Source organism: Thamnophis elegans, chromosome 11 (assembly GCF_009769535.1).
Source record: "Thamnophis elegans isolate rThaEle1 chromosome 11, rThaEle1.pri, whole genome shotgun sequence".
NCBI lineage: Eukaryota > Metazoa > Chordata > Lepidosauria > Squamata > Colubridae > Thamnophis > Thamnophis elegans.
Window position 1 is genome coordinate 56,523,105 of NC_045551.1, and position 15,071 is coordinate 56,538,175.

The window sequence follows — 15,071 nt, forward strand, 5'->3', positions numbered from 1 at the left end:
TTGGGGGCAGTTGACAATGTCAATTAGGTAAAGAAGAAGCCCTCAAAGGAAATATCCACTTTTCTTCCTCTAGAAACAGGGCAAAGAAGAGCAACAAAGATTATTAGGGGACTGGAGCAGTATGGTATTCTATTTTCCTTCACTACTGGTTCGGTAGCGAGAGCGCGTGTGCATGCCCATCTGGGCATTGATTATGTCTGGGTGGGTGGAGCCTTGTGCCACCGCCACTACCAGTTCGCCCAAACTGGTGTGAACCGGCAGCATACCACCTCTGGACTGGAGGCTAAAGCATATAAGAATGGTTGCAGGAACTGGATGTCTAGTTTCATGAAAGAAGGACTGGGGGAGACATGATAGCAGTCTTCCGATATCTCAGGGGTTGCCACAAAGAAGAGGGAGTCAAGCTATTCTCCAAGGCACCTGAGGGTAGAACAAGAAGCAACGGGTGGAAACTAATCAAGGAGAGAAGCAACCTAGAACTAAGGAAATTTCCTAATAGTTAGAACAATTAATCAGTGGAACAACTTGCCTCCAGAAGTTGTGAATGCCCCAACACGATGTTTTAAGAAGATGTTGGATAACCATTTGTCTGAAGTGGTGTAGGATTTCCTGCCTAAGCAGGGGGTTGGACTAGAAGACCTCCAAGATCCCTTCCAACTCTTCCCTTCCTTTCCCTTCCCTTCTCTTTCATTCCATTCCCTTCCATTTAGATGGAATTAAAAAAATGGACAGGGAACCAGTGATTAACAAACTTGATCTGAGGCTAGATTGCTGACTTGATGGGAGTAAGAAATAGGATAAATAAAATACAATGTATTTCTTTAAAATAAATAAATCTAAAGGGGACCTTTCTGAAACGAAGGGCTGCCCTTTATAAAAAGGATGGCTGGCCAATCTAGGAATCTAGCCTGGCGGAAGTGAAGGACCTCCTCTGACCATCTCTATTTCCTCTTTCTGCTCCTTCTTAGATAGCCCATTCTAAGATCCAAGGCGTGGAGGCCAACTTGGAAGAGGCCCTGAGGAGGGAGACCCAGATGATGATTTTAATCCAGTCCCTGGAAGAGGAAAAGGTTCTATACCAGAAGACCTTGGAGAAGATCTGCAGCTACCTGCCCCAAGAGGCCCTGTCTGACTGTGAAGAGCTGCTGAAAGAAGTCAACTGTCATCCAAACAAATTCTAGAAGGAAGCCATAAATGAGGGAGAGGACGCAATGGGGAAAAAAGAGAGAGGAGAGAGAATATGGTTTCTCATAGATGGAAACAAAGAAACAGGCCAGGCCACTGCTGGAAGGGAGATCCACCTCATCTCACAAGATTCTACAAGTAGCAGCCGCAGTAGCGAAAAGGCCTTTTTTTCAACCTCAATATGCAAATCCCAAGTTCATGTCTTCTTCTTTTTTATATAACGCATGTACATAATTTGCAGTGCGCAGAACAAAAGACGGGATCGAATGAAGAAGGTCAGGTGTACATTTAGGGCTGATCGAAACGGGGAAAACCGGTGGAATTTGAGACTGCTTGTAACTTAAACATGGGAGACTCTACCTTCCCACAGCCAAGGAAGGCAACGGGGTCTTTTCTACACACTGATCAACACTTGAAAAACTAAAAATAAAAAGCAAGAATGTATTTACACCTCCAAAAAGCAGCACAGGTCCCAGCTGAGGGGTGGGCTGAGGGGTGGGATGGGGGGTGCTGTGCATGTCTGCTACATGTTGGGGGTCCATTTCTAAAGTTCCTCAGGGAACTTTATCTCTGGTCCTTCCTTTGCGCTGGGAACAGTTGTGCTCCAGCGGACACACAACTGGCCTCTCCTCCTGTCCCCTTCAGGGAGAGCTAGTGATGAAAAGTTGATGAAAAGTCACCCATTCCCTATCCTGAAAAGCAAAGAAGACCTATCAGGGACCCCCTTTCACTCCCCCTTCCTTGTGAGACAGAGAACGAAAACAATGAGTGTTTAAGGTGTGGCTGGGGTGGGAGTGTGTCAGAACGCAGGTAGGACTTTCCAAGCAAGCTCCTCTCCTGGGGAAAGTTGCCTGAAATGCTTGGGATCAACTCCTTTCCTATGACTTGCAGGAATTCGTTGGGTTGAGTGTTATCTTAGCCCCTTGTAGATTCTTCATGCTCTTGAGATTTAGTTGTGCCACGGTCCGCCCTGTCACTTCAGCAATGGCTCAGAGATGCTATGGAGCACTACAAGTCCTGAGAGGCTTAAATAGGATAGATGGGATGTCCTTCAGCTGAATGCCAAATCCTGAAGCCCGATTCCACTTGGCCAAGGAGAAATCCTTGTAAGATCTTCCTACTTCCTCAATTCTCTAGCTTTTTTCCTCTTCAAAAGTTAGTATTTCTTCCACAGGGAAGATCCCATAAACCTTCAACGTTGCACCTGCAACGGAAGAACAAATAGGTGGTCACCAAATTTAACGCCAAGGGGAGTGGCTACCCCTATGTGGTAGTTTGTACATTTCAGCATAACATGTCTGTATCCTCCTCTTCTTTTTTTAAGAAGCATTAAGAAGCAGAGATTCGGCTTCTTGAAAATCTAGCAATTTCTGGATGGCGTTGATTGTTTTTATTATTCTTATTATCATCAACATCATTGTTTGCTGCTGTGCCTATTTCTTAAGTACGTTTTTCTGGGATTTTTTTTTGGGGGGGGAAGCTATTTCTGCCATGCAGACCAGGCACTGAAATCAACGTTTGATCTATCAAAAGGATGAAAATAGCAATCAGCCAACACAAGAAATATGTTTTGGAACATGTTGTGTCGTTTCCCCCCCCCACACATTGGGAACGACTTGTCGTGTTTCTCCAGCTGCTTTCTCTAAAATTGTGCCAAATTCAGCCAAGTGTCTTCCTTGTCCAAAAACAGGTGTGGGTGACAGTGCTTCCATTATGCAAAGAACAAGCAAAACCAAGGAGAACACAGTCGGCATTCTCCTCCACCCGCTGCTGCGTAAGTCCAACCCGCCTCCCCCCCCCTTTTTAAAAAAATCCTGATCATATAATTTCTTAGTTTTCCTGGGCAACGTCCCAAAGGAAAAGCCAAATGCATGACAGGACACTGCCCTAATTTCAGCTTTTTGCACGGGAGATTTCCCAAAAAATTGTGTGTCTGGCGTTTTTCTCGCTGCTTCTTATCAAATCAACAGAATTGCACCAAAACCGGCAGAGTTGCAGAAACATCACACTTTCGGAAGCAAAAAAAGTGCTGTTTCTTTGCAATTTCATTGGGGGGGGGCACCTTGTGCCTGGAGAAGCAGCCCCCGAGAATTGGATGCCGGTGGTCTTGAGTTATGACAGCACACGAGACTTTTTATTTTTTTAAAAAAATCACAACATTTCACGCTATGTTGGTTTCACTGACTTGTTCATGTTGTCACATGGAAGATTTCCAATAAATTGCCATTGCTGCATCTGCTCGTATTGTTTTCATTTGCCGTCGGAATATTTCTATGGGTGGTTGCACAAGGAGGTGTTTTGGGGGTTCCTTTCTTGTAACTGTAGCCTTAACCCTTGTAAGGACTGCTGGAGTTTTCGTTGTTTCCTCTGCTTGCCTCCTTTCACTCAACTCCCATCAGGCTTGGCCCTCTGAAGCCTCTGCTATTCTATACTCTTCTCTCCCTCAGGCTTGGCCCTCTGAAGCCTCTGCTATTCTATACTCTTCTCTGCCTCAGGCTTGGCCCACTGAAGCCTCTGCTATTCTATATTCTTCTCTCCCTCAGGCTTGGCCCACTGAAGCCTCTGCTATCCTATACTCTTCTCCCCCTCAGGCTTGGCCCACTGAAGCCTCTGCTATCCTATACTCTTCTCCCCTCAGGCTTGGCCCACTGAAGCCTCTGCTATTCTATATTCTTCTCTCCCTCAGGCTTGGCCCACTGAAGCCTCTGCTATTCTATATTCTTCTCTCCCTCAGGCTTGGCCCACTGAAGCCTCTGCTATTCTATATTCTTCTCTCCCTCAGGCTTGGCCCACTGAAGCCTCTGCTATCCTATACTCTTCTCCCCTCAGGCTTGGCCCACTGAAGCCTCTGCTATTCTATACTTCTCTCCCTCAGGCTTGGCCCACTGAAGCCTCTGCTATTCTATATCTTCTCCCCCTCAGGCTTGGCCCACTGAAGCCTCTGCTATTCTATACTCTTCTCCCCCTCAGGCTTGGCCCACTGAAGCCTCTACTATCCTATTTCCTTCTCTCCCTCAGGCTTGGCCCACTGAAGCCTCTGCTATTCTATATTCTTCTCTCCCTCAGGCTTGGCCCACTGAAGCCTCTGCTATTCTATATTCTTCTCCCCTCAGGCTTGGCCCACTGAAGCCTCTGCTATTCTATACTCTTCTCCCCCTCAGGCTTGGCCCACTGAAGCCTCTGCTATTCTATACTCTTCTCCCCCTCAGGCTTGGCCCACTGAAGCCTCTACTATCCTATTTCCTTCTCTCCCTCAGGCTTGGCCCACTGAAGCCTCTGCTATTCTATATTCTTCTCTCCCTCAGGCTTGGCCCACTGAAGCCTCTGCTATTCTATATTCTTCTCCCCTCAGGCTTGGCCCACTGAAGCCTCTGCTATTCTATATTCTTCTCTCCCTCAGGCTTGGCCCACTGAAGCCTCTGCTATCCTATACTCTTCTCTCCCTCAGGCTTGGCCCACTGAAGCCTCTGCTATTCTATACTCTTCTCTCCCTCAGGCTTGGCCCACTGAAGCCTCTGCTATTCTATACTCTTCTCTCCCTCAGGCTTGGCCCACTGAAGCCTCTGCTATTCTATATTTCTCTCCCTCAGGCTTGGCCCACTGAAGCCTCTGCTATTCTATACTCTTCTCCCCTCAGGCTTGGCCCACTGAAGCCTCTGCTATTCTATACTCTTCTCCCTCAGGCTTGGCCCACTGAAGCCTCTACTATCCTATTTCCTTCTCTCCCTCAGGCTTGGCCCACTGAAGCCTCTGCTATTCTATACTCTTCTCTCCCTCAGGCTTGGCCCAATGAAGCCTCTGCTATTCTATACTCTTTTCTCCCTCAGGCTTGGCCCACTGAAGCGTCTGCTATTCTATACTCTTCTCTCCCTCAGGCTTGGCCCACTGAAGCCTCTACTATCCTATTTCCTTCTCTCCCTCAGGCTTGGCCCACTGAAGCCTCTGCTATTCTATACTCTTCTCTCCCTCAGGCTTGGCCCACTGAAGCCTCTGCTATTCTATACTCTTCTCTCCTCTCAGGCTTGGCCCACTGAAGCCTCTGCTATTCTATAATCTTCTTTCCCTCAGGCTTGGCCCAATGAAGCCTCTACTATCCTATTTCTTCTCCCTCAGGCTTGGCCCAATGAAGCCTCTGCTTTCCTATACTCTTTTCTCCCTCAGGCTTGGCCCACTGAAGCCTCTGCTATTCTATACTCTTCTCCCCCTCAGGCTTGGCCCACTGAAGCCTCTGCTATTCTATAATCTTCTCTCCCTCAGGCTTGGCCCACTAAAGCCTCTGCTATCCTGTTTCCTTATCCCCCCCCTTTCCCCCTTGGTCTCACCTCCTCTCTCCCTGTTCCCACTCTTTCTTTCTTCCCTTTCCTTTTTTCTTCCCCCCAGTCAAACCCCTCCTTCTTTCTCTTGCACTCCCTCTGTGTCCTCCCCTTTCTCCCAAACTCTCCTTTTATTCGCTTTCCCCCCTACATAATGTTAGAGCTCAGGAATACCTATTCGAGCCACCAGATCTTTTGAGCCCAAGAAACATTTCAGGACATGATCTGGTTATTGATGGGTGTTGACTTTAGAAATGATGCTCGACAGCCTGAAATCACAAGCCTTGATTTGCTGTGTGGAAGAGAAGGAGTTGGAGGGATGTTCTGAGTACAGCGGTGTCAAACTGGCGGCCCCGCAAGCCGGAGGCATCACGCACAGGAGACGCCCACCCTAGCTCCGTAAGTGGGGAAAACATCATGAAACATCACATGAGGGCAATGTGGCATGGTGGGTTTGACACCCGTGTATCTGAGAGATGGACCTGGGATGCCGGTACAGGTAGGCCTCAAGTTACAACCATTCCAGTAGGGTAGAGGGGAATGATGGTGGGAAGATGGAAAGTTGGAGGGGGGCGAAAGAAAGGGTGTATGGAGGGTCGAAGAGGTACATTGGGTTTCTATTTTGGGGGGTATTATTGACAAGAGGAATGGCTGTGTTTATTGTTTAATGTTATATGGCCCCGGTTCTGTACAGTATATGTGACTGTACGAAAATGAAAATGGAAAATAAACACATTTACACAACCATTCATGCAGTGACTGTTCAAAGTTACGATGACTGAAAAAAATGGCCTATGGTGTGACTTAACAAGTGTTTCAGCACTTCCGGAATCACACAATCAAAATTTGGATGCTTGGCAACTGGTATGCATTTACGATTGTTGCAGTGACCCAACGTCATGTGATCACTCTAGAAAGCACTCTAGAAAGAGTGCAGAGAAGGGCAATGAAGATGATTAGGGGACTGGAGGCTAAAACATATGAAGAACTGTTGCTGGAACTGGGTATGTCTAGTTTGATGAAAAGAAGGACTAGGGGAGACATGATAGCAGTCTTCCAGTATCTCAGAGGTTGCCACAAAGAAGAGGGAGTCAAACTATTCTCCAAAGCATCTGAGGGTAGGACAAGAAGCAATGGTTGGAAACTAATCAAGGAAGAAGCAACTTAGAACTCAGGGAAAATTTCCTGACAGCTGGAACAATTAATCAGTGGAACAACTTGACTTCAGAAGTTGTGAATGCTCCAACACTGGAAGCTTTTAAGAAGAGATTGGATCACCATTTCTCTGAAATGGTGTAGGGTTTCCTGCCTAAGCAGGGGGTTGGACGAGAAGACCTCCAAGATCCCTTCCAACTCTGTTATTCTATTCTATTCTATCATCTTTTGCAACCTTCTGACACAAATAAAAGTCAATGGGGAAGCCAGATTCATTATCTTATCAAGAGCTTCACCCAGTGGTGGGATCCTGCCAGTTTAACAACCGGCTCGGTGATCGTGTGCTTCGTGCACATCTTGTGCACTCCGCACATGTGTGACCTGACGCACGCTCTGCATGTGTGCACAGTTTTAATAAAACTTAGCTTCCATGTTACTTCTGGGAAGTAACACAGCTGAGGTGGGGCAATCTGCTCTCCCCGCGCGAATCAGCTGAGAGGATATAGGTAAGTAAAGCGCAGGGGCGGGTGGATGGGCCCACCTGATCGTTGGAGTGAATCGGCCCGCTCCCAGCTGATCGTCGGAGCTACCAGTTCGCCCGAAGTGGCTGAATCCCTCCCCTGGATTCACTTAACAACTGTGACAAAAAAGATGGAAAACGGAGCAAAACTATCTTGCTTAGCAACAAGAATTTGGGGTTCAATTTATTTGTTTGTTGTTTGTTTGTTTGTTTGTTTGTTTGTTAAATTTCTAGGCCGCCCTATCACCGGAGGACTTCGGGTGGCTTACAAAGAAAGAAAAAAAGAAAAGCAAAATAAAAGAATAATTTAAAAATTCCCAACACGCATACATTTCTAATCGGGGCTGGACCTTTACAATAAGGTCAATAGCCCCAGGCCTGCCGGAACAGCCAGGTTTTAACAGCTTTTCTGAAGGCCATGAGAGTGGGTAAGGTCCGGACCTCTGGGGGTAGCTGGTTCCACAGGGTCGGAGCAGCCACAGAGAAGGCTCTCCTCTGGGGGCCCGCCAGCCGACACTGTCCGGCTGATGGCATCCAAGGAGGCCCCCCTGTGGGATCTTATCGGCCGTTGGGAGGTGTGTGGCAGTAGGCGGTCTCGCAGATACGCTGGTCCTGAGCCATGTAGGGCTTTAAAGGTGATAACCAACACCTTGAATTGTGTCTGGAGACCAATTGGCAGCCAGTGCAGCTCGCGGAGGACAGGTGTAATATGGGTGTATCTCGGTACACCCAAAATCGCTCGCGCGGCTGCATTCTGGACTAGCTGTAGTCTCCGAACGCTTTTCAAGGGTAGCCCCATGTAGAGCGCATTGCAATAATCCTGCCTTGAGGTGACAAGGGCGTGGGTGACCCTTGAAGTGCCCTCCGGTCCAAGTAGGGCCGCAATTGGTGTACCAGGTGAACCTGGGCAAAGGCCCCCCTGGTCACAGCTGACAGATGGTGTTCCAGTGTCAGCTGTGAATCCAGGAGGACCCCCAAATTGCGAGCCCTCTCTGAGGGGTGTAAGTCTTCACCCCCCCCCCCCCCCAGGATCAAGGACGGACTGTCTGAACTGTCCTTCGGGGGTAACATCCATAGCCATTCGGTCTTATCGGGATTGAGCACCAATTTGTTCATCCCCATCCAGATCCTGACAGCTTCCAGGCATCGGCACATCACGTCCGCAGCTACACTGAGCTGGCACGGGGCAGATAGATACAATTGCGTATCATCTGCATATTGATGGTATTTTATCCCGTGCCGTCGTATGATCTCACCCAGCGGTTTCATGTAGATGTTAAATAGGAGGGGGGACAGGACCAAAGTCAAGATCTGTCACTCTTCCTCCCTGCCATACCAAAATTACAGTACAAATATATATACTGTGTTTTCCCCAAAATAAAACAGGATCTTATTTTCTTTTGACCCCCAAAATAAGCACTTGGCCTTATTTTTGAGAAGGTCTCATTATTTTTGAGGTGCAGGAGGCGGTGAGTGTGGTCACCTCATGGTTCCTGCTGTGTTGCAATATTTTCAGGGCTTATTTTCAGGGGAGGTCTTATTTTCAGGGAAACAGGGTATGTACAAAATAAAACAACTTGTTACCAAAACAAAAGATTGTGAGTCTGTCTTTGCTCAATCTCTCAAACGGCAAGCTCTGTGTGGAAGGTCTTCAGAAGCTCCCAAGGCATCCAGAAGTCCCTTTCTCTGACAAGGTGGGTTTCATGGTGCATGACGACTTGCAATCTCTAGGAGCATCGCGGGTGATTTCCTCAACAAATATTGAAGCAATAAATACGAAAGACACCCATTCCTCCTTCAGCTTTTGTAAATGAAGACAAGGGCCTAAGGCAGCTTTGTTCCCAGAACGTTACATCTTGAAGTCATTACAATCGGGCTCTGTGGGACCTGCTGTTTTTATTATTATTTTTATTAGGGAAGAAATCCTGATCAAGCAGAACTCTGTTGCTTTTATAGACAGTTCTGATTCAGCAACTTTGGAGGATTGTTTGATCCCATGCTTTATGAGGAAAGAAATTTCATTCCCAGATCCTGAAAAACCTTACCTAGCTGTTTTTTTGCTAGGAAAAAAAAAACTGTAGACCTGGGCTACGCCTTGGGTGCTCTGTTTTGGTTTAATGGCATGGAACTTGAGGAACAGATTGCAATAACTACCAATCCTGGTCTCTGAAACACAACAGATGCAAAAAAGTGTTGATCTAATAATAAGTTTCTTGGGGCTGTTGGAAGAAATGTCCTTCTGGGTTCAGTTCCAAGTGGGGGAAAAGACACTGGAAACATGGAGGCTGCTTGGAAAGATGGTTTAATGGTGGACAGGATCACATGGCCTGAGCTCCTGAACAGAAAAGGGGGATCACATGTTTCCAGATGTTGGGTGAAGAAGAAAAAGGCAGAGATGCTGAAAGTCCCTTGTTTTATGCCCTCTCTGGGCTTTGATCTTGAGCTTGTATTCTGATTGGTTGTCAAACTCCCATGGAGCCATGCAGGAGCAACTCTCTAGGCTGTGTCCAAGTTTGGTTGAGCATTGCTTCCTCCCATGTGCCCTGTGGTGAGATGGGTAAAGGGCTAATGCCTTAATCCCTCACCCTGGAGCAGAAGGGGGGCAGAGGTGGGTTCCTACCAGTTCGCACCTATTCGGTAGAACCGGGTCCTCAAATCCACCGAACCGGTTAGAAGAGGTTCCACCAGTGGACCCGGAAAGCAGACCACACCTACAGAAGAGGTTCCAAAATTTTTTGAAACCCACCACTGGTCCTTGGATATGATTATTCTACACTATCATGCTCATATTTATAAAACTCAGTGCCTCTGTGAAAGGTAAGGATGACTACTGCGTTTGTGGTGCAATCAGAACATTGCGTGTGTTGAAGTTGTTTTAACGCAAACCAAAGATGCCTTTTAAAAAACAAGTTTACATCATATTCTTATGCATGCCAGTGCTGTGTGTGAGGTAATTTAAGGTGGTTCTGACAAGTGTCGACGGCATCTTCATATCCGGTCACATGGGTGGCAAGCCACTCCCAAAAGGAGGCCACACCCACAGAGTAGGTTCGAACAATTTTTGAAACCCACCACTTGGGGGAGGGGGGAGAGATCTTTGCAGACTAGATTAGCTCAGGCCTTTTCATGGCCTATTGACAAAGGTGGAGGCTATTAAGAGTGAGTCTGTTTCCTGCCTAAAAACATGTTTCTCCATTTCTTATCCAGGGAAATATATATTCTGCCTTTTCAGGATATTTCCCAGGATATTTCATTTTTCTAGGAGAGGGGTGGGTTTTAACTTCCTGCAGGGCAAAGCTTGACAGCGAAGAAGTCCTTCTTCTCCCCAGCCTGCTTGACACAATTCAACCACCAAATTCTACTCACCTGCCATGGGCCACAGAGGTCACCTGAAGTAGTACCAATTTGGTTTTTGATAGCTTTCATAGGAAATTCATCTGGAATATCTCAGTGTTGAACAACACTGGGGCAAAGGAGATAGATGTTGGTTGGTTGGTCCATTTCTTGAGGTGGTTCCATTCCACTGAACATCCACTGGCATCTTTGTCCCCCCTTTATATGGCTGATCTGCCAGGATGCTCTTAGAAGCCAGAGGTTCTCTGAAGTCATTTTTAATTTGCTGATTGTGACAACCTGGTCAGGAGGAAAAGTTCTTTTGAAGACCCTCCTCTTCTTGAAACAAGGATGACCAATAAGCCTCGCCTTACATTTCTTGTCTCAAGCCTGGCTTGATCTAGGTGGGTGATGGATGCAAGATCTACTCCATATAGGACAGTGGATGGTCTCCTGCTTCTCTTCATCATTGAAGGTTGGCCACTAGAGGGCCCAGCTGCTTGGGCAAGTCCCAGAGAAATTGCTTCAATGTTTGCCATTAGCTGGACTTCCTGAGAGGTGACAGCTTGTATTTAGCCTACGGGTTAATCAGGTCTCTAGATTCACAGCTGTTTCACACATGGTTTTTTCCCTCTCTCTGTCTCAATAGTCAAGAAGATGATAGAATAACCCAGTTGGGAGAATCTCTCCCCCCTTCCTCCTCCTCTCCCCTTCCTCCCCTCTCTCCCTTCCTTCCCCCTCTCTCCCCCTGTCTTTCCATGTCCCTTTCCTGTATCTTTTTTGTTGTTTTATTCCTCTTTTAGGGATTTTATAGGATGGGAGGCAGTGGTGGGTTCCTCTCCCCATTGCTACCGGTACGGTGCTCATGGGGCCGTGCGTCCTTTCGTGCACATGTGTACTCCACCGCCGTTGCGACGCCCAGCTGCTTGTTGGAGCTCGCGCAGGCGCCGCACACGTGCGCAATTGGCCAGTTGCTTTAAAAACCAGTATAGAATGCGGGTGGGCGTATGAGCCAAACGAGCTACCGTACTTGTATGCTGTCAGCTGCTCCCGGCTACTACAGGTATGCCCATATCAGGCCGTACCGGCTGGAACCCACCACTGATGGGATGGGCTTGGGATGGGAAGAAAGGGGAGAGAGGAGGGGAGGGGAGGGAGAGGAGGGGACAGAAGAGGGGAGGAGAGGAGAGAAATGAGAACGGGAGGGAGAAGGGAGAGGTGGAGATGAGAGAAGCTTTATTGTCCCTTTTTTATTGCAGGCACACTGGCACATATTAAAAATATACCTACCTACCTACCTACCTACCTACCTACCTACCTACACACACACACACACACACCACACACACTTCTCCCTGTTCTTGCTTGTCCAGTATCAGTTATCCTCAGCATTCTTTCAATTTCTTGCTCAGAATTTCTCAGCATCACAGTGTTGGCAGGAGCCCCGTAATATCCATGTTAGGTAACTGAGCGAAGACAAGAAATGCAATTTCTGAAGCCAATTTTCAGTCATTTGCAGGCGTGACCTGATCAGCCCTCCAGTTGCTGTGATTTATTCCAGCTTCTACAATTTCCCCTAGGATAACTTTGTGTTTCTTCTTCTCTGGATTGCTTTGGTTGTCTTGTTTGGACTGGGGAGAGAGTATTTTCTGTCTGGTGTATATACAGAGGGAGCCAATGCAGCACAGAGGTTGGTTCTAAACTTTGATGGAGAAAACCCCGGTTACATCCCCACGCAACCAAATTTCCCAGCCCACTTTCAGCTCAACTGCCTCAGAGCGAGGGTGGTTGAAATGATATAAAAAAGATGGCCCTGCATGTTGACTTAGGTAAAGGTTACTCCACATATACATGCTAGTCGTTTCCAACTCTAAGAGGTGGTGCTCATCTCTATTTCAAAGCCAAAGAGCCAGCATTGTCTGAAGACGTCTCTGTGGTCATGTGACAGGCATGACTAAATGCCGAAGGCGCACGGAATGCTGTTACCTTCCCACCAAAGGTGGTTCCTATTTTTCTACTTGCATTTTTACGTGCTTTCGAACTGCTAGGTTGGCAGAAGCTGGGACAAGTAACAAGAACTCACTCCATTATGCGATGCTAGGGATTCAAACTGCCGAATTGCTTACCTTCTGATCAACAAGCTCAGCATCTTAGCCACTGAGCCATCTCATCCCTTGCATGTTGACTTAGAAGTAAGTCAATAGGAGTGTGAATGCACTTATTGACAAGTATGGGGACATCAACAGGGCTGGGAGGGCCTGGTGGAAACTGCCTTCCAGGTCCAGTAGAGGAGCACAACTATTCCTCCATTGATCTTCTGGCCATCAGCCTGCTCCCTCCACCTGCTGGGGAACAGACCCAGGGAAGATCATTCTGAAGAGGGGGATTTCCTGGTTGAGCCTCTAAGATGCTTTCTGATCTTCTGAATACAGCAGGAGGGCCCTTGTGAAAGCAGTCAACCAAGACAGTCCTGAGAAGGAGGCCGTCCTGTGGACAAGGAGAAAAGGTCATTGACCTCCTCAGAGGCCAACTGGCCCAGCTGCAGGGGTGTCCCTAGACAGCCTCCCTTTGTTATGACACATGGGAACCCAACCTTAAAAGGAGGTGGCAAAAATCAGGATTTGCACTTCCACTGTTGTGCAATCCAAGAGAAGTGTAAGCCTTGCCACCTGCAATTTTGTATTTTCTTGTGCTCAGCTAGCCTTCACTGGCTGAGAAGACTGTAAGGAAACATTATGCCGGCTAGTAGATTGAAGGCGTACTTTTGCTTCAGAGACTCTTTCTAATTCACCAGACTTGAAATTTGGGCTTAGACAACTTAGAACTACGCCGCCTTTGATCTGACCTGAGCATAGTACATAAAATTATCCGCTACAATGTCCCACCTGTCAATTACTACTTCAGTTTTAACCACAACAACACACGAGCACACAATAGATACAAACTTAAGGTAAGCCGTACTAAACTCGATTGCAGAAAATATGACTTCAGCAGCAGAGTGGTCAATGCCTGAAATGCGTTACCCGACTCTGTGGTTTTGTCATTGTTTTGCTTAGTCCTCAGCTCCGTCTCACATTTCAGAATCGAGTCAACCATAAAAGTTTAGGCAGCTCTTTACCGAATCCTTCTTTTGGTCAGTGTCAGCTCTACAAAGAGAGTTATAGTGGGCTGTACACAGGCTGTCAAGCAGCAGCTTCCTTCAAAATTATTGATGGCAATGGAGATTGAATTGATCTTTCCTGAAAACACAGCTTGTAACATGGGGAGGTCTGCTCACAAGCCTCAAATAGACTGGTTCCCCCCTTTCACAGGTCTTCTGGGCTGCTGTAATTCCTGGTCGAAATACCACTCTGCCCAGGGGTGAAATCCAGCAGGTTCTGACAGGTTCTGGAGAACCGGTAGTGAAAATTTTGAATAGTTCGGAGAACCGGCAAATGCCACCTCTGGCTGGCCCCATAGTGGGGAGGGAATGGAGATTTTGCAATATCTTTACCCTTCGAGTGGGGAGGGAATGGAGATTTTGCAGTATCCTTACCCTTCAAGTGAGGAGGAATGGAGATTTTGCAGTATCCTTCCCTTGCCACGCCCACCAAGTCACGTCCATCAAGCCACACCATGCCCATCAAGCCACGCCCACAGAATCAGTAGTAAAATAATTTGAATTTCACCACTGACTCTGCTGCTTCAAACTAGGCAGGAATTCAGGATAATCTTTCTGTGTAACTGGGAGATGTTCATTGTTTCATCCTTCAGTTGCCTTTGGAATGCTTGCCCATTGTGGTCTTCACTCAAAACACCAGAAGGTGGAATTTAAGGATCCAGAGGGAAGATCCAGTACTTCTTGGTGATGGTTGATCTGCCCCCAAGCTCTGGCAAAGCAACCATTTACACTTTGCAAGAGAGCGTGCAAACTCTGCTAGAGAGAAGCTCCCTGAAGAGGGCTCCACATGAGTCCAAAAGCTCAGACGAGTAAACCTCTGGTTCCAGCAACTGACCCAAATTGGATCCTGTCCACCATTCCTGGGACAGGTACATTCGCCTTCGTTCGCAACCATTGTGTTGGAAGAAATGTCCATCTGGGTTCAGTTCCAAGTGAAAAAGACCCTGGATTCATGATGATGGACAGAAGGACCACATGGTTTGAGGTCCTGGGGGGAAAAATGGGAAGAGATGCTGAGAGAGCCCTGGTTTTATGCCCTCTCTGGGCTTTTGAATGTGAGCTTGTATTGTGATTGGTTTCAGACTCCCATGGGGCCATGCAGGGGCAATTCTGTAATCCTGAGTCCCAGCTTGGTTGAGCCTTGGTGGGTGATGATGTAATGAAGGGCTTTGGGCAATTCCTCCTATGGCTCTCTACCTTTGTTATGTAGAATAGACTGGATCAGGCCCTACTGGCCCATTGACAAAGGCGGGGTGGGGGCTGAGTTTCTGCCTCCCTTAGGAGAAACATTTAGGAAATATTAATATTTCCTAAAATATCTCTTTTTCCTAGGAGAGGGATGGGATCTAACTTCCTACACCTGCTAAAGTGAAATGTGGATTCTTTGGCCAGAATCCATCCTCTC

General features: G+C 47.3%; 1 protein-coding gene across 1 annotated transcript in view; it reads left to right on the forward strand.

Annotated features, from left to right (window-relative positions):
• Positions 1–3,033, forward strand: part of TBC1D4 (TBC1 domain family member 4) — a 108,247-nt gene extending 105,214 nt beyond the window's left edge. The window contains 1 exon segment of the mRNA XM_032226406.1: positions 969–3,033. Coding sequence (XP_032082297.1) covers positions 969–1,181 — 213 coding nt within the window. The 3' untranslated portion in view covers positions 1,182–3,033.
• The last annotated feature ends 12,038 nt before the right edge of the window (positions 3,034–15,071 follow it).